This window comes from Lindgomyces ingoldianus (genome assembly GCF_010093535.1).
Source record: "Lindgomyces ingoldianus strain ATCC 200398 unplaced genomic scaffold BDR25scaffold_12, whole genome shotgun sequence".
NCBI lineage: Eukaryota > Fungi > Ascomycota > Dothideomycetes > Pleosporales > Lindgomycetaceae > Lindgomyces > Lindgomyces ingoldianus.
In genome coordinates, this window is record NW_022985173.1 from 66,807 (window position 1) to 85,555 (window position 18,749).

The following is an 18,749-nucleotide window of genomic DNA, read 5'->3' on the forward strand; positions in this document are numbered from 1 at the left end:
ACGGGTATATATACTATTCTGTACGCAATAATTAACTGTTGGTTAATTATTCGCACCTTTTTAGTTGTATTAGCGTAGTGGTACAGAGCTCCGTCCTTACATTTAGTCTATAGACTAGATCCTATTAACCTCTAGTTAACTAAAGCCTTTAGGTTTAAAACTTCCTATCCTTATGTAATTAGGATTGCCTTTAGAAAAGTTGTAAAGAATGCGCTAAGGTAGAAACTTAGAGACTACTAATAACCTATTAGGATTAGAGACAACCGCTAATGCCTAACTACTAACCACCCTCTAACCCTAGAGTCAAATACGCTCTAGCCAAGCCATACCCCACCTGATTTAGAGTCAATGCATAGCAACATGTCCTAATAGACCTCAATTAATCACTAAATCACCTCTAATAATGCCTTAAATTATCACTGCTACCCTATAGCAAGAGACCTTTAAGGCACCCCTAACAATACCTAATGCTACCTTACTAAACGCACGCCTAAAATTAATAACTGCACAGATGGCAAGGAACAATTAGCTAGACATCTATACAGATCACTATCAGAACAGGCGCGCATAGCGTTGGGTGTGGAGGACACCGCTGGCAGTGCGAAGGAATAATTTGGAGCAAGGACACCTAGCTAAATCAGACCAGTTTCGGTTTAAGGAGGCAGAGGACATGACAGCGATACTTTGTACTATAATTACTACTAATAGGGACTATTAGTCTACAGAGGGGGGGGTAGTGTAACGATCCTTATGAATTGTTCCATCTCGAGTCGCCCGGGACCTCCGGAAGGCCCTTGTATCGGCCCCGACCTCGACCTGGCCCTGACTCTGCCCTGCCCCCTGCTGTACCCCTATTCCTTCATGTATTTAGTCGCACCTCGCCCCCGTAGCTAGCTCGGTAGTTTTCTGATATCCTTTCGTACAAGGCCTATAGGTGTCAATGGCATTCCTAGGTTCAGAGTCCCCACGCACTCCCATATGCCTCTGAGTGGATTCCCTCCGCATTCGGACCTATTGTCTTGCCTGCGCCGTTACAGTTAGCTTTTTTAATTAAGGCACGCTATGTAGTAAGAACTATACTTACGCTGTTAAGCATTTTCTTTTTTTAGTACTCTTTTAGCCTAAGTACTATAACTTTTCTTACAGATCTTTTAACATAATCTAATAGGTAGGTCTTGCTCTATGCAGTTGCTACAGGATCTCTAAGGCAGAGCTTATACTAAATAACATTTAGGTTTATTTTACGTGTATTAAAGAATCTTAAACCTTACATTAGTCTCTAATAACTTCCTAGATTATAGTTTTACTTACTTATTCTAAGTTCTTATAAGCTATTAATAATAGGCTTACTTGTTACAATCCTTGCTTCGTGAAGCACTCAGGTCTAATGATATTCCTAGGGGAGAAGTAGGACGGATAGTAGGGGCCAATCCGGTAGGGTGTACAGTCCTACGTACAGGCTATTAGGCTAATGGAGGAAGGGAGGGTGACTAGATCATAGTTTGCCCTATGTGCGGCAGTAGGGAGGCTAGGGTTAAACAGTCCTAATAGACAAAGTTAGAGGTATATATAGTGTAAGATATATAAATAGTATTACAGCTCTTTAGAAAGCTAAATGCTACTTAGTCTATGTAAAAAATAAACTAAATGTTAAACACACTTTCTAAAGGTTATTTAATGTAGGAACTATATACATGCGTAGGGGACGCTAAGGTAAGCTAGATAAGCCTACATAAGCCTACTAAGTAGGGCTTACTAAGCTCCTTTAGACTTGTAGAATTTACGTCTTATCCTCCTATTAGACAACGCATTCTTCTATAATTTTAGGTAGCTGTGCTACCTCCACGTCCTCTGCTTAGTCTGTAAGCGAGTCCTGCTCTAACTGTACTATATTGTGGAGCATCCTAGGTGGAGTTACGCTAGTCTAACTGTAGACTGTAACACGCTGCCCCTTCTTCCTAGCAGCGTCCTTACTGCTCTACTTACACAACTGTGTTAGTAAGAGCTTATTTATAATGTTAGTGCCCTTCTGCTAAAAGGCATTTTTAATATTTATTTTTTTTATGCTAAATAGCTTACTAGTCTTGTTTATCTTACTATTTTTATGTTATTTATTATTTTAATTTTTTTTACTAGACAAAGATAAAGCCCTATAGCACTTACTAATTCTTAGAGTTATCTTATGTGTTAACTTTATTCTTAGACAAGTGCGTTAAGTGTGTAAAAAAAAATAGTAAATACAACACCTTTATTTCTAATGTTATATAGGATTATTTAAAGAAAAAGAGGAAAACACTTTTCTAAAAAGCAGTTACTATAAAAGCTTAAAAGCAAGACCTTAATAATAAAATATTACATTAGGTTTAGAAGACTTTAGAGGTAAAGGCTAAAAAGTGTTCTAAGTAGGATTATATTTAAAAATTATTAGATTTATTAGAAGCTTGTTATATAAAGTACTTAAAAAAAAACTTATTTTTCTTAAATAAAATAAAAGCTTTTAAAGCTAAAGTAAAGGGCTATTTCTTTTTTTAACTATTATTAGCTAGGACTTGTCTTTAAAGGCTGCTACTATCTAGTAATAATGTAGCTATTTCTTTTAATATAGGTGCCTTATTACCTAGCTAGTTTCTTTTAGATAAGCTTAAAAGTACCTCTGTACTAATAGCTGCGCATTTCTTAAATTCTTAGCTAGTTTTTATGTGTTTTTACTAGTAAGCTACTTTTTTTATTTTACTAAAAATTTCTTTTAGTTTTTTTAATTACTAATAATATATTTAACTTTATATTCTACTTTTTTATTTTTTTATTTTTAAGTAGATAAGAGGACTTTCTTAAGTGCTTTTTCTAGTCTAGAGATATAAAACTATAGGTGTATCTTTATATGCAAGGGAAGCTTAAGCTTACAGTTGTCCTATTAGGTCTAAAGGACTTTATATAGTTCTATCTTTTTTTCTGCTAGCTTCCTAGAAGGTCTAGGTATCTTAAGGTTTTTAGTGTTAAGATATATGTAGTCTTTTAAGTAAATTTCTAGTTCTAGTTATTATAATTTATTTATGTACTTTTCTATTATTGCTTTGCTAGACCTTACTTTTACAGCTAACTTTTTATGTATTTAATGTAGGTTTATTAGCTAATTTATTAATTTTTATAAGTCTATAAGTTAACTTCTATGCAATATAAAGTATAAGTTATATCTAACATTAGCTTTATATAGTGTTTCTTTTATTATAGCTAATTTTATGTTATTAATTACTAACTATGCTATTAAAAGCTATTTTAGCTAGTTATTTTAAATGTAGAAAATATACTTTCTTAAATATTTTTCTATTTCTACATTTACTCTTTTAGTCTGTCTATCTGTCTACAGGTAGTAGGCTATTAATAGCTTATGTGCTATGCTAAAGTGCTGCATTACTGCTTTTTAGAAACTGCTAGTAAATAGCTTATTTTAGTTAAAGATAATAATTCTAAGGCATTTATATACTAATATTATGTTTTACTTTAATTTATAAATAAATTTTTTAGCTGTTATTGTTTTTTTTAAGAGCTAAGTATGTAAATACTTAGTAGTTTTATCTAAAGCTACTGTAATTATGTTGTACATCTTGTCTGTTCCTAGTTCTTTAGATAGGGGTAATTCTGTAATAAAGTCTATTATAATTATTATCTATAGTAGCTTTAGTGCTTTAATTAGTTAAAGATATTTATAGGCTTTATGCCTTCTTAGATTATTTTTGTTGCAGGTATTACATTCTTTAAGCACCTCTGTGCATAGTTGCTTTACCTTTAGTATTTATTATAGTATAGCAGTCCTTAGCTTTTTTTAAAGGGTGCCTATTTCTAGATGCCTAAACATTAGAGATTTATAATATTCTTAAATTAGGTTTTTCTATTTTTACTTACTAGCTATAAGCATGTAGAATTCTTTTATAAGTTAGGGCTTATTATAGACTTATTTTTTATTAGTTTTTTTAAAAAGTGTAAATTCTTTAGTTCCCTTTTTTTTTTTATTAAAGTAGTCTAGTCTTTAGCTAAGAGTGTTAGCCTATTAGTTTTATGCTTTAGGCACATGCTTAATAATATAGTTAAACTATGTAAGTTCTATTACTTATTTTATGTGCATTAGTAATAGTTTCTTTACTAATAAGAACATAATTAAGTTTGCATAGTTAGTTATAATATTAAATAGCTTTGCTATTCTATATAGCTCTATAGCCTATACTTTTATAGCATTTAATATTACTTTTAGCTCTTTGTTAGGTATGCTGTAGCCTGCTTTAGAACCTAAGAACTTAGCAGAGTAGTACACAACAGGGTGCTATTTTCTGTCTTCCTGCTTCTAGTATAACGCAGCTCTGCTAGCTCTAAGAGATGCGTCTATGTAGATCTTTGTTTTTAATTATAGGTTATACATTTTTAATACTAGTTTATCTATTATAGCTTATTTTAGCATTATAAATGCTTTATTTATTTTTAAGGTTTAGACAAACTTTGCTATTACCTGCTCTTTAGTTATAGTGTTTATTAATAGTATAGTAATTTTTAAGTAGTTTCTAATTATTTGTCTAATATATTCTAATAGTCCTAGGAATCCTTTTACTTTCTTAACTATCTAGGGTTCTAGCTATTTAAGTACTTTTTATACTTTAGCTAGATTAATTTTTATTTCTTTTTTATTAATTATAAATCTTAAGTATTTTATTTTAGTAACATAAAACTTACATTTAGAGAGCTATAAGTAAAGTCTATACTTCTTAAGCTATTCTAAAACTTTTTATACCTTCTATACATAGTCTTCTAGGGTATCCCTTAAATAGATAAGGACATTATCTAAATATACTAAAGTAAAGACATCTAAATAAAGGTTAAGGGCTATATTAATAATTTACTAAAATGTTGCTAGGGCGTTTATTAGACTAAACAGCATTACTAATAATTTATAAAGCCTTTATAAGGTTTTAAATGCTGTAAGCTACTTATTTTTTTTTTATATCCTTATTTTATTAAATCTGTCTTATATGTTAAACTTTATAAAGTACTAGGTTTCTTTTAGTTAGTTTATAATGTTTTATATAATTAGTAGAGAAAACTAATTTTAGACTATGTTATTATTTAGAGTTTTATAGTCCTAATAGACTTATATTTTTTCTCCTTTCTTTTTTACAAAGACTACTACTAAGGCTATAGGACTGTGACTTTTCTAGATATAGCCTTATGCTAACATCCTATTAACATACTCCTGCAAAGCCTCCTTCTGTGCCCTAGTTAGAGGGCAGAGCCTATGCGTTTTTAGGTTATAATCTTTTATTAGGTTAATAGCATAGTCCTAAGGCTAGTGTAGTAGTAGTTCTCTAAGGTCTTCTAGTGTTTTAAACATGTCCTTATAGTCTTTGTATTTAGGCAGAATTTAACCTTTTTTTTAGACTTATATAACACTAATTTATTTTATATTTTTATCTGCTTTAATTTTTTTATAAAAGACTTTTTTAAGTTTTTTTTTTATTATTCTTATTACTTAAGCTTTTAGTTTTTAGTAAGGGAATTTTTAGAGCTTCCTTTTCCTAGGGTAGTAACTGCTACCCTGCTTAGCTTATTTGTAGACTAGGCATCTATTGTTATAGTATGCTAACTAGGTTATGCGTGCGTAGTTGTTAGGAGTTTTTATAGTTATAGTTTTTTAATTAATTACAGAATTATAAGTTCTAAGCTAGTTATAGCCTAAAATTACATTATATTTACTTTTTAGTTTAAGTATGTTTATAGATTTTTAATCTTTTATACTAGAGGTTTTAAGGTTTTTTTTATAAGTTTTTAAGTTAATTTATCCTCTACTATACTTAATTAATAATGTGTTAGTAAAGGTTACCTTAAATAAGTTCTTTTTTATGCAGAATAGTATACTTTACTTATCTACCTAATCCTTATTTATAGTAGTAAAGGTGCATCTGCTATTTATAAGAGCTAATCTAGGCTATCCTTTGTACGTGAAGGTGGTTGTTAGGCTGTGTCCTGCCCCTTACCCTACTATAATTACTATAGATATGTTATGTTTAACTTCTTTATTAAAAAGGGGATAAAGATTAATGTTTTATAAGTTATTATTAAATTTATTTTTTTTTTTTATAAATTTAATGTTTTTAATTATAGTAGTTAGCTGCTTTACATTTATAATCTTTAACTAGATAATGTAATGTTAGGTAGTTTTTTTTTCTTACTACTTTTTATTAGAAGTAGTAGAACCTGCAGTTTTTTTATTTATTACACTTTATTTATAGTTCTTATTTATAAGGGGGAGCTGTCTAATAAGTGTAACAATTTGTAGTTTTGCAGGCTAAGGCTGTTTCTTACTATAGGCAACTGTTGTAGTTCTTTTCTTATATAGGCTACTATTCTGCTTAATGTTTGTTATCCTAGTGTTTAACGCAGTATTGTTGTGTACACTAGTACTAGGGGTATAGACAATTATTAGGTCTATGTAATGTGTTAAGGGGACTTTTTTAAGTCTACTAAGGATATTCTTTTATTTGTACTAGCTGTACAGGGTGCTCTTTCTATTAGCACTTGCTTGTGCTATAGGTGCTGCTTTTATAGAGGACATATTATTTATAATTTTATTATACTGCAAGAGCTTTTTTAGAGATTACTAGGCTTAGAAGTAGTGTCTTAGGTTTCTTAGGCGCTAGTTATAGTACTTTAAACCTAGCAGGTTTGCCTAACTATTTTAGCTTTTAATCTTTAATCTTAGTAAAAAATTACTATTACTTTTTTTTATTTATAATATTATATTTAACTTTAGCTATTTTTTATATAATGTTAAATGTTAAGTAGTTATTGCTAATATTTATTTAGTAAAGTAAGACTATATAGTTACTTAAGTAGTTATGTAGTAACCTACACTTCTAGCACCTGCATCTCTAAAACTGTTAGGAAAGCTCTCTTGCTAAAGTACTAGAGGTTTAATCTTAGAGAAGGAACTATTCTTCTTTTTTCTAAACATTTATAATGTATCTTTAAATCTAAGTTTTTTCTTTATATTCTTTAAAAATTATAAGGTTCTGTAACACTATATTAAGGCTACTAAAATTTTAAATAACTACTTTTTAATACACTTTAAAGTAGTTGTTTAAAGAGTAGTTTTTTTTATATTACTAGTAAAGTCTATTATTTAGTCTTTCTTATATTTCCTTATCTGTAAGGCTATATTTAGCAGTAATAGCTTTTATTATTATAGTAGTATTTTTATTCTTTTCCTTTTAGAAGTTTAGGTAATTTTAGCAGAAATGTCTTACTTTTTTATAGTTTAGGTAGGCCTTATTTTTTAGCTATTTTTATTATTCTTTTATTAAAAGTAGCTTATTGCGTTCTAGAACTTAGCTTTTTTTAAAAGGGGGGCTTTATGTATACTTTATATAACTAAGGTTTATTAGCTTTTTGTTATATTATAAAAGCTCTTTCTTTTTAGAGACAAATTCTAGCTTTTAATAAGTTCTCTTTAATTTCTTTTTTTTTTATATTCCTTATAATAGTTATTATAAGTTATTACTTTTTTAATATATTTTTTAAGAGTAGTTAGTTAGTTTATGTGCATAAACTTATTTTTTACTTTGTTATTTAGTCTGTTATAAAACATGCAGCATAGGGCTTTCTAGTTGTTCTATCTACAGATGGCTATTTATTCCCTAAAACGCGCTGCATAGTTCTAGACTAGTCTGCTGCCCTGCTTTATATTGTCTAGTTAGTTAGCTATAATTTTTTTTTTGTCTAAAGTTCTATAAATAGCTAATAAAGCTACTTTAAAATTTTTAATGCTACTAAATACTTCTTTTATTTTAGGATTAAGTAGGGCGCTATTAGCTTTAAAGTCTATTTAGTTATTAGTGTAGAGTTAGAACTAGATTATAAGAGGGCCTTTTAAGTGTAACTTTATTTAAAAGATTATTTCTATGTTAGTCTAAAATGCTCTCTTATTATACTACATATAAAGGTAGCATTAAGTAAAGAATAGTTAAAGGTCTTTTAATAATTTTTTAAAAAGCTTTAAAAAAGCTAGTTTTAAAGCTTTTTTAGCTATAATACTTACTTTATTTATTAAGATGTTTTAAACTTTTACTAGTTTTACTTATAATTTATGTATCTAATAGGCTTAGGTAGTAGCTTTATAAGAGTTAATAAAAAGTAAGAGGTTTTATAAATTTATAGTTTTTTTTTTATAAAAGTTAGCTATTTTTTACTTAAGTTTTAATAATTTACTAACTTTATTACTAATCTGCTAGAGTTTCTTAATGTTGTCTTAGATAGAGTTAATCTGTTTTGCTAGAATAGCTTTACTTTAGGTAGGAACTTCTATAGATCTAGATAGCGCAGTGTAGGCTATGTTAGAATCTAAATTATGTTAAAAGGTTACTATACTTTTTAAAGAAAGTAGTATTTAATGTTATAATTTTTACTTTGTAAAGCACTTAGGTCTAATAATATTTCTAGGGGAGAAGTAGAACAGATAGTAGGGGCTAATCTAGTAGGGTGTACAGTCCTACGTACAGGCTATTAGGCTAATAGAGGAAGGGAGGGTAACTAGATTATAGTTTACCCTATGTGCAGCAGTAGAAAAGCTAGAGTTAAACAGTTCTAATAAACAAAGTTAGAAGTATATATAGTGTAAGATATATAAATAGTATTATAGCTTTTTAAAAAGCTAAATGCTACTTAGTTTATATAAAAAATAAACTAAATATTAAACACACCTTTTAAAAGTTGTTTAATATAGGAACTATATACATGCATAAGGGACACTAAGGCAAGCTAGATAAGCCTACATAAGCCTACTAAGCAGAGCTTGCTAAGCTTCTTTAGACTTATAGAATTTGCGTCCTATCCTCCTATTGTAAGGCCGGGATGGCGCTTACGTGTAAGGCCGAGATGGTGCTTACGTGCGACGGGTATATATACTATTCTGTACGCAATAATTAACTGTTGGTTGATTATTCGCACCTTTTTGGTTGTATTGGCGTAGTGGTACAGAGCTCCGTCCTTACACCTATTAGACAACGCATTCTTCCATAATCTTAGGTAGCCGTGCTACCTCCGCGTCCTCCGCTTGGTCTGTAAGCGAGTCCCGCTCCAACCGTACCATATTGTGGAGCATCCTGGGTGGAGTTACGCTGGTCCAACTGTAGACTGTAACATTACTCTTGTTTTTAATAAGAACATCTTCTTTAACTAGTATAGCTAAATATTTCTAAACTTTTATAAAACTTTCTTCTATTAACTTTTTATTAGTCTGCAATTTAGAGAGTCTAGTATTAGATAGTTGTTCTAAAGAAATAAGGCTTTTAAGATAAGCGTCTATAGATGTGACAGTTTAAGAGGAGTACTAAGAACACTAAGGACTAGTTAAGTAGGAAGGCAGTTATTTTATAGCTACAGCAAGGAGGCATACTTATCTATTGCTAATAATTTATTTTTAGTTCTCTAGCATAGGTGAGAAGAAAGAATGTGAGGGAAGGGGGGGGAAGGAGTCCTATTTTTAGGCCCCTAACCCTAAGCAGTGTGATCACAAGGATGTGAGTCTAACAGAGATTGTAGAAATAAGTGGTTTTAAATATTAAAAAATAAGCTAAGCAGTAAAAATTACAGGTTATGTAAGCGGTTAAACAAAGTTGATGTTGTCGCAAGTGTATGTAGAGTTTGTATTAATAAGACAAATCATGTGGAATTAACAACCGCTATTAACTCCATGTACAGGTGGTATCAGAATGCTGCTAAATGCTACGTGTATCTGTCAGATGTAACAACTAACAGTAAAGAGCCTTATAGATCCTCTTAGCTGCCTATTTTTAAACAAAGCTGCTAGCACACTAGAGGCTAGACGCTGTAGGAGTTAATTGCGCCTTGCTTTATTAAATTCTTCTTGTCTACATAAACTAGACTTAAAGATAAGAGGTCTCTAAAGAAAGAGCTGCATAAGATTAGCAGCGTTTCTAAGTTAATACTATAAGGTAGTCTACTATTAGATTATAATGTTAAGAAGCAGCTTTTTTAAATAGACTATTAATAAATAAAGTGTAAAAAGAATTAAGCGTACATACTTTTAAGACTATTTAGTATGTATATCTTACTAATTTATAGTAAGAGGAAGAAGAATATGTTAAGGAGACTTAATAAAAAGATATCTAAAAGTGCGCGCTATAAAAGCTATAGTAGGTGTTAATTAACATAGCTAGCTGTTCTTTTTTACTTAGTCTAACATAAATAAGCAGAGAATAATACCTCTGCAGTATAGCTTATAAAATCTTATTTTAAACACCTACTGTGTTATTTGCGTAAGTGTAGTAGACTACATTTAAGCTTATTAGAATTAAAATAAAGTTAGGAAGTCTTTTATAAAGACAATCTACTAGATACTATTAAAGAAGTAAAAGACCTAATAGACTGTTAGATAAGTAAGACCTACTAGATGCGCTATTTAGCTATAAATCCTGTTACTAACATTCTTTTATTAGTAGACTAGCATGCTTTTAACAGCAACCTGTCTATTCTACTTTTAAAGTAGTGTATTTACACTTTACAGTCTCTTTACTATTTAGGAACATATACTAGGTAACTTTTATATAGAGAAAGATTAGATCTTTTTACTAAACACTTTATTTAGGTTTATTTTAATTTGCGCATATATACTTTTTTTATTATGCAGAAAATTAGAGCTATAAGTAGTAAAAGGGGTCTAGAGAAGATAGTCTCTTTAACTTATTAATTAAATTATATACTACAAAGCGTTGCCTACTTCCTAGCATATAGGCCCTAGTATAATAGACTAGAATTAGAAACAGCACTGTTCTGCTTTTATAAGATAAAGAGGCGTGCCTGTAGTAATAAGTATAATGTGTTAGCTTAAGCAGCATTATTCTAGGCTTACACATACACTATGCTAATACCTAATAAAAATAACTTTTCTAATATGCTATTACTAGATAAATGTAGAAAAATAACTGCTACTATAATAACAGAGCTTATAGAAAAGCACAACATACTTATAAATAAGACATAGAACTTTAAGACATTTTTTAAAACTATTAAGTTGCAGAGAGAGTAAGCCCTAGAGGAGAGAAAGTAGGCAGATAGACTAAGGGCGTTAATATTCTCTAGTTAGCATTAATTAGCAATTATTAGGCAGTGGATTATAATGTTAGAGCACACATTAGAAGTTCTATACACGCGCATGCTCTCTCTTTGTTAACAAGGGTGTGGCAAACGCGGCTTGTATACGCTCTCTGCGAGCCAGGCATGTAACTATAAGCACGATCTTCTATATAACTGTTAGTAGTACACCGCCTAAGACCAACTGGTTGTGCGGGGCGTTCTGACACAAACGGCAAGCCAGGCGATTGGAGGTTGCAGTTGCGGAGCTGAAGAGACTGTGAGGCAGCGAGCGAATGCACAGCCGGCGCTAAACAACAGCGCTCAGCGCGGGCCCCCTTATTGTCCTGAACAACTAAGATCCACGCTGTTAGTTTAGAAGCTTTAAGATACGCGTTTACCTAGGTTTTATAACTTAACTAAACATGCTAACAAGAATTTAAAAGTGTGTATAGTTTAATGTTTTAGAACAAGACAATAATTATAATATAGTACATATTACTAATAAGTTAGCATAGCTGTAGCAGTGTAGGCTTACTAATACTGCAAGTGTTACAAGAAGGTACCTGCGTGCAGCAGCGCATTGTACTTAAATAGCTCTTACCTACTCACGCGTGGCTAGATAGATAAGAAACTGTATAAAATAGCTAACATAATGTTAGAAGCATTATAAAGGCTTTATAGGATTATAAACATGTTATATTACTCTATATAAGCTCTGTAGCTGTTTTACTTTAAAAGTGTAGAGGGCACAGAATTATGTTAAAAAAAAGCAGGATTCTAAGCAAAAACATAACAAAATAAAGGACAGTGTTAAGTAATAGCAAGATATATATTACATGCATATGCGCTATTAACTCACAGCTAGGTTGCATTATTGTGGTGGTTTTTCCCACGAAGTACCTGTAGTTTGTCCGGTTACGGGGGGTGTCCGGTGACGCAGGGAGGGATGTTAAGCAACAACCCAATTTTATTTACAACATCAGAGTCAGTGCTGGTGGGCCGGTTTTATTGTGCACAGATCACCGAAGCTCACGTTGGCTATAAGAAACATGTTCGCGAAATCGCAGCCCAAGCAAGCAATTTTTGCTCAAACGAAGCATTATAATGGGTTCACAAAAACCAAGGAAGGCATATTATTCGTATATTACGATCAAAGGTAGATGATCGAGGCTGCGCAGTTGGAAACTCCTTCCGAACCGCCCAGCTGCGAGGAATGCCTATAGCTGCGGTTATCTATCAGAGATGTTTAGTATGTTTTGTCCCTATTGCTGCAACGTGAAACAATGTAATTCAAAATCTGGCGGACTTCAGCTCGATGATCGTGGTTGATGCTCACTCCGGCAAATCCCCGATGCCCTCATCAGACGCTGTGAGACCGCCACGACGTCGTCGACACCATTCAACCAGCCTCTTAAGGACGCAATATTTCGACATCGTATTGGGACAACTCTAGGAAGCAGTATTTGCACAACTTCTGGGAACGTACGCTGAGACTGGTGCACTAGGTTTCTGGACTAGGGAAGCTGTTAGGAACTCGACTATTTATGGCCCACTCCCACGGCCAACACAGATGGTGATAGGCAACGTACAGAGTTGCTGTAACCAGGCCAGGCCACTAGCTACTCGTGCCTGTACCTCTCTGCATAATACGGCTGCCCCCAGCGGCTCCACAGCAATACAATACTATTCTGCTGCACCATGACCAGGTTTACAGTTGCATTTCACACTGGTGTTTCAAGGCTATTGAGGGCCCTGTCGTAAAAGTATTCTCCTTCAATCTCAGCCCTATTTCTCCGTCTCCAGGATAAGGCACTCTCTCGTATTCTAGCGTGCTCATATTGTACCGAGGAGGTCTCTTATCAGAATCCAGATGACCCTGGGCCTCCCTCGCAACGCATCTGCCATTCGTGGGGACATACAGCATGACCCCGGCCGGTACCGATGGCAATGTGACCGTTACACCCTCACTAGTCCCCCTACATGACTAAAGGACGTCTATACTAATGATACAGGCTGTAGCATCTGTTGTCGGGCGAAACTCACCGAGACGTTCACCTTGGAGGCTGCCATGAGTTGCTCCCATTTACTTATGTGTCATTTTACACCCAGGGCCAATACCATACTTGCAAGAGTGAGAATTGGGAAGGACCTCGCGAACATGCATACTGCCATGGGCTGCCCTCCCGTGGGAAAAAAAATATGGTATCGCCGTCCAGAAGCACCACTCAGCTCGTCAATGAAAGTGTGCACAAATGTGCTAAGGCTTGATTGGTGTACTCGATGCATGCACCTCAAGCAAGCTCGTTTACAGCGACGATGGCTGCTTCATTCATGTTACAAACTTAGAAAGCTCGGTTGCGTCCTCCGTTCTTCTATTAAATTCAAGAGCTACGATGCACGAGCTGCGGCTTCACTACATCTTGGACCCAAAGAAAGAAAAGTTGCTATGCCTCAGGAGACGTCACATTCCGACGATACTTAGGCCATGTTCAAAAGTGGCTTTATTTACCATTTCTTCTCAAGAAGAACACCGGGCAGTCATACCCAAACAACAATTCAAAGGCCATTTCCCTCCATGGAGGCTGAGAAAGCCAAGGAAGGGGAGCCCCTATGCATACAATGTCGCTCATGGCAGCAGCGGAAGGAGTTCCCAAACCTTGTCTGTATTACTTGCAATCACTTCCCGATCGCAATGCTAAAACACAAATATTAGTGAGTTTACGTGGAGGATGGCTAATATGAACGCATTTTATGCTTTCCCAACTTGTCTTGCCATTCCAATTGCGACCGATCGGTTCTTTTCGCGGAGTACCGCTCCCGGGACTGGAAACGTCATGAAATCTCCGAGAAGCTTCGATAGAACAACCTAGCTGAATATATTCGATTCAAGCAGAGATTCACGTACAGAAACTATGGGATGCCTCAAATCCGCACTCACCTACCAAACCGGTCAAATGAATTTGTCCTACCCGACCTGTGCGGGTACTGCCTTGTCTTCCAAGGCACGGATCGAATCGATGAAGATGCTCTCTCAGCGATTTCGACCAGTTTCTTGCTCTGAGAAGGGTTTGAGGGTGCAGCGTTTACTAGAATGCTGATGGATATCTAACTGATGATGTTTCGAAAATGAATTTACCGCTAAGCGCGCTAGATACAGAACGCTTCCTTATGTCGATCTGGACAACGTGGTGTTGGAGAAAGCCGAGGGAGATGATTTAACGGAGGATATGGAAGATAGAGAGGACTCAGCTAATGTCTAACGTGAAAGAGGTAATGAGTGGGGAGGCAGTACATGGGAGACGTTGGCCTTAGAGGTGTTAATGTAGGTGATATCTGAAAGGCAAACCAGCTAATCCGTAGTGCTTTTCTATTACGAACATCTTTCTGATTTTATATACTGTACAGATTTTTCAAGGGCATAGAACGAGCAAAATTAAACTATATAGTATATTCGTAGTTGTCGTGGAAGTGTAAAAGGACGGATTTGATCAGTTGAATATCCTGCTATAATTAGGGAGAACATCGGCGGGATGCCAAAATATGTCTAGAATCTGCTCTGTCATGCTGTCATGCTCTGTCATGCTCTGTCGGCTGGAATGAAGTTCTTTGACTCAACCGTGACTGATACAGCTCGAGAATTGTTTAAGGAGATGATATTTTGGTTGAAGAGCAACTCTAATATATATTTCAATGTCTATGTAAGCATATTAACCAGAATCTCCCAGGATAGAAGATTCCTCCCAACCCATAACTCCGATTTCCAAGCGCTTAAACGAATTACTTGCACATCACGCTGCAGAATACACCTTGGCCATACTGGCCGCCTGCCTAGGTTCAATAAACAGCGCTTCAGCCTCAACTAGCACAACCGGCTTCTCGTCTTCGCCCTCCTCAACCAGCGTCTCCAACCAACCCTTCACCCACGCCTTCCTCCCCTCCACTTTCGTCGTCTCGGCTCTCAACACCACATACTGTTCCGCCAACACCGGTCTCCTATAATCGATCTTCAGACTCGCCGTAACCCCGACTTTATTCGGAAGCGCTGGAAAGCAGCACCTCGCAAGCCCTTCATCCAACAACGTCGCCAGAAGCCCCCCATGAATTATCCCCGGGTACCCGCACAACGCCGGACCCAAATACTGAATTGATGCAAACTCTGAGCCATCGGCGGTAGTAAACTGCAATGGCGGCACCGCAATCTTACCCTCCCCCAGGAGCGTCCCGCCAGTGAGGTTCTGTGCGCGCATGTTTGGCGGGATCTTGAGATGCGGGCGCGATGCGATGTATTTCGCGTCTTCGGTCAGGCGTTGCGTTAGAGGGTGGGTGAAGATGAATTTCTCGATCTCCTGGTGTTGTTCATTGTCGGGCGTGAACATTGTGAGGGTTTCAGCGTCGGAGGGAGGTGATAGGAGGGCTTGCGCGGTTGGGAGGGCGGGCGAGGCCGTCATGGTGAACCCGATTCCGAAGAAGAAGGCGCTGAGGGCGAGGAATGTTGGAATGCGGATCCAGAGGGGTTTGCGTTTTGGGGGTTGTGGCTGTTGGGGGGTTTGGGTGGTGCGTTCGGAGTTGTTCGGGGGTGTCGATGTTGAGGTTGATGTGTCTTGAGTGGCTATGATTGATGTTAATGTCAGCTTAGATATCCTGAAGAAACACGTTTTCAGGACAGAAAACTAAGAGTAATGTCTGCTCTTCTAAGAATCGAAATAATGAAAACTCACTGCTCGTCCCAAGTAATCTCCTCTCAGACCAATTTCTCGGTCTGAGTGCAAATGGGCGTCCCAACGGCCCTCTTATTATACCCTTCCGGAGCGGTGAAAAATTCTTCCTGATACCATACCTGCAAAAGGTCGACCTTGCGACGCCGGGACTCCTGGTCGCCCACATCAAACACAGCCACTCGATCGCCTCGTAAATGCGCGGCCGAGTTTATGTTGAAAGATTGCGGTGAACGAACGTCAGAGGCGCTCGGACCTGCGTTCGGGAATGCGAATTGCCTCGGCTCCGCTTCCGAACGACCGTTTTTGTGTGGTTGCCTCTGAGGGCCAAGATGGGGGTACGGACGCTGGATTTGGATGGGAGAGCTCGGCCGAGCAGTGGTTGAGCTGAGGAGCCGCTGGATTTGAAGACCCGGGGGCTAAGATGGGTGATTGTGGCGGAACTCCTTTCGGCTTAATCATCTCCAGCGAAGGGGAAGGACACCAAAATCAGATTGAAAGCAATCGCATAACACGCAATATGAGGAGGGTGGGGTTCTATATTTTAACCCTTTTGCTAGAGCTACGGAGAAATTAAGAGATTGCTAGTCCCTGTCGTGAACTAGACTCTCATATTCCGTCCATGCTGGCGAGCCTTTTGCGCGAGAGTGTATCTTTGTCAATCATGGCTTCATCCTACCTCCATCCACCCAAAACTGATCCCATTCTGCATACAAGCAAGCACGCTGCCATTCCCAAACCACCATTCGTATACTGTACAAGCATGAGCGGGGAAGTCTTTCATATCATAAACGCCGTTGTACGGCGCTCAACGCTTCCCAACCCCTTTCCACACAAATACATGAGAAATTAGCCACCGTCTGGGGTGGTGTAATAAAACAAGTTAAGAGAAGCTGGCTGACTTTGAAGACTTGTTGAGCGCCTGGAGATGCCTAGACCAAGGAAAGGGGTAGGGAACCACATGAGCGGAAAATAGTAGTAATACAAGAAAGAGGTCATAAGTGAGAAAGTCGGGGAGGGGACTTGCTCAATAGTAGTCTCTAGCGCTCTTCTGCAGCTCAATCAGTCTCCAGCCTCTGGTCTCTGGGTTGTTGACGTCCTCGGGTATCCTTGTGACACCGATGGCGTATGTGACCTGCTGGACTTTGTCATCCATCCCTGCCGCAAGGTCGCCGGTCTTAGCGTTTCGGTAGACGTGTACTTCCTGTGTCCTGCAAGTGATGATGAAGACTGGGACTTCTCCTGGCTCCAATAATCTTGCGGACAGAATATCCACGTGCCTGATATCCACAATCCTACCGTCTGATTTCAGGCCAGCGGTGGTGTACTGCTGCATGAGGGCTGCGTAGACGGAATACTGAGCAGCTGAAAGCCAAAGCTTCAGTGTTTCTACGTCTCCTTTGACGTACGCATCCAACACCTCGGGGAGTATGTACTCGCGCATTTCAGTCAAGAAGGGCTCAAGTTGAAAGCTGGGGTCCATTTCGCGGAATTTCTTGATCACCATTGCCGTCTCGTTCTCAGCGAAGAAGCCAGTGACGCGATCGGAAATGCTTCGTGCCGTTGTGATGAGCGGGTTTTCGGACTCTTTGTAGACGGACTGCATGTTGAAAAGGCCTTGCATCAGGCGCGAGGAGTCTTTGAACTCGCGCCAGATTTCCTTATATTTAGCGTCCTTGTGTAGAGTGACGTTTGTGCCGGCACTGACAAGAAGTTAGTAGCTGGACTGTGAGATTGGCGTGCTAAAAACATACTCGGGATCCTCCTCCATTGGGCCGGTGTGATGCTTTCCACCCGACCTTTGGAGTTCGTTCAGTTCCCTCAACTCCCTCCTCCTTCTACGCTCTTCCTTTTCTACCCAGCCTCCATACCTTGAGGAGCTGCCATCATCGACAGTCTCCTTCACGGCTTGAAAAGCTTTCGACTGACGTACAGGCCGGGTGACATGCTCAATGCCTGATCCAGTTACTGACGCAACCTTACGGACTCCTTTCATGGGTGTCGTATCCCAAGTCCATGCCGCGCCATGTCCAATTACTCGCCCGGTAGTTTTCAATGCCTCGGCAGTCTTTGTTGTGGCGGCATCTGTGACTTGGTTGTAGGTAGTCCTGGCCTTCTGAACGTGCGGATTCTGGGTGAAGTCGTTTACACCAGCTGACAGCTGCTTCGTAGACTCGTTCCACTCCTTCGATGCCTGGAATTCAGACTTGAGCGTTTCGGTGAAGACCTGCCACGGAGTCTTGTCACCATGGGGGGGAGGGGGTGGGGCGTCCTTCTTTTTGCCCTGCTCGCCTTCCTCGGCCCCTTCCTTCTGCCCCCCAGCTCCTTCTTCCCCTGCTTTATTCCCCTGTGATTCCCCCTCTGTGCCGGCTTCTCCTGCTTGCCCTGCCGGCTTCTGCCCCGCAGCGCTCTCAGAAGAGGAGGGCTGCTTGGCCGTCCATTCAGGCTCGGACTCCTTGTCCCTCACGCTATCTTCTGTGCGTTTTTGCGCCTGCTGGAATAGAGGGGATTGGGAGTGGAGCTGGCGAGTGTAGATAGAAGAGGTTCGATAGAGGACGTCCTTTGGCAGGAAAGCGCTCCGAAGGAACAGGAATTGCGGCGAGGGGGGATTCTGAGCGGCGAAAGTTTTCTGCTGCGCCGAAAGTGGTCGCGACACCAGTGGTGTCGTGGATAACCGCCTGTATGCCGCTGCTCGTCCGTGAATCGCAGAAGGTGATGCGGCAAATGGTTGGCTATTCACCCATCGTGCCCGGACAGTAAAAGTGCCTGCGGTTGGAGGCCTCATGATTTGAGAGGGTATACAACAGATCCTATGCTAAAATGTCAGAGGTAATGCCCGCCCCAAAGATGGAGGGAAAAAAGTTGAGTGCAGCGGTAGATGGGATGAGATGCGGACGA

General features: G+C 37.7%; 4 protein-coding genes across 4 annotated transcripts; 1 reads left to right on the plus strand and 3 right to left on the minus strand.

Moving 5' to 3' along the window:
* Positions 1–303: 303 nt before the first annotated feature.
* On the minus strand, positions 304–1,005 carry BDR25DRAFT_353684 (uncharacterized protein; the record flags this gene model as incomplete). Its single annotated transcript, XM_033695199.1, has 5 exons — positions 304–334; positions 544–628; positions 744–822; positions 878–928; positions 973–1,005. The coding sequence occupies 5 exons, from the start codon at positions 1,003–1,005 to the stop codon at positions 304–306; spliced, it is 279 nt and encodes a 92-aa protein (XP_033548746.1).
* Positions 1,006–11,215: 10,210 nt separating this feature from the next.
* BDR25DRAFT_353686 (uncharacterized protein) lies at positions 11,216–14,396 on the plus strand (the record flags this gene model as incomplete). Its single annotated transcript, XM_033695200.1, has 17 exons — positions 11,216–11,228; positions 11,275–11,344; positions 11,374–11,477; positions 12,034–12,067; positions 12,126–12,146; positions 12,204–12,275; positions 12,315–12,389; positions 12,448–12,571; positions 12,629–12,761; positions 12,799–12,899; positions 12,965–13,106; positions 13,149–13,368; positions 13,433–13,795; positions 13,850–13,967; positions 13,997–14,118; positions 14,160–14,202; positions 14,280–14,396. The coding sequence occupies 17 exons, from the start codon at positions 11,216–11,218 to the stop codon at positions 14,394–14,396; spliced, it is 1,872 nt and encodes a 623-aa protein (XP_033548747.1).
* Positions 14,397–14,887: 491 nt separating this feature from the next.
* Positions 14,888–16,188, minus strand: BDR25DRAFT_302751 (Thioesterase/thiol ester dehydrase-isomerase). The gene is made up of 2 exons (XM_033689864.1): positions 15,855–16,188; positions 14,888–15,745 (listed from the first exon to the last, which is right to left on the minus strand). The coding sequence occupies exons 1-2, from the start codon at positions 16,018–16,020 to the stop codon at positions 14,925–14,927; spliced, it is 987 nt and encodes a 328-aa protein (XP_033548748.1). The 5' UTR covers positions 16,021–16,188; the 3' UTR covers positions 14,888–14,924.
* A 219-nt stretch (positions 16,189–16,407) lies between these two features.
* BDR25DRAFT_333397 (Tim44-domain-containing protein) lies at positions 16,408–18,718 on the minus strand. The gene is made up of 2 exons (XM_033692837.1): positions 17,606–18,718; positions 16,408–17,554 (listed from the first exon to the last, which is right to left on the minus strand). The coding sequence occupies exons 1-2, from the start codon at positions 18,634–18,636 to the stop codon at positions 16,879–16,881; spliced, it is 1,707 nt and encodes a 568-aa protein (XP_033548749.1). The 5' UTR covers positions 18,637–18,718; the 3' UTR covers positions 16,408–16,878.
* Between the last annotated feature and the right edge of the window lie 31 nt (positions 18,719–18,749).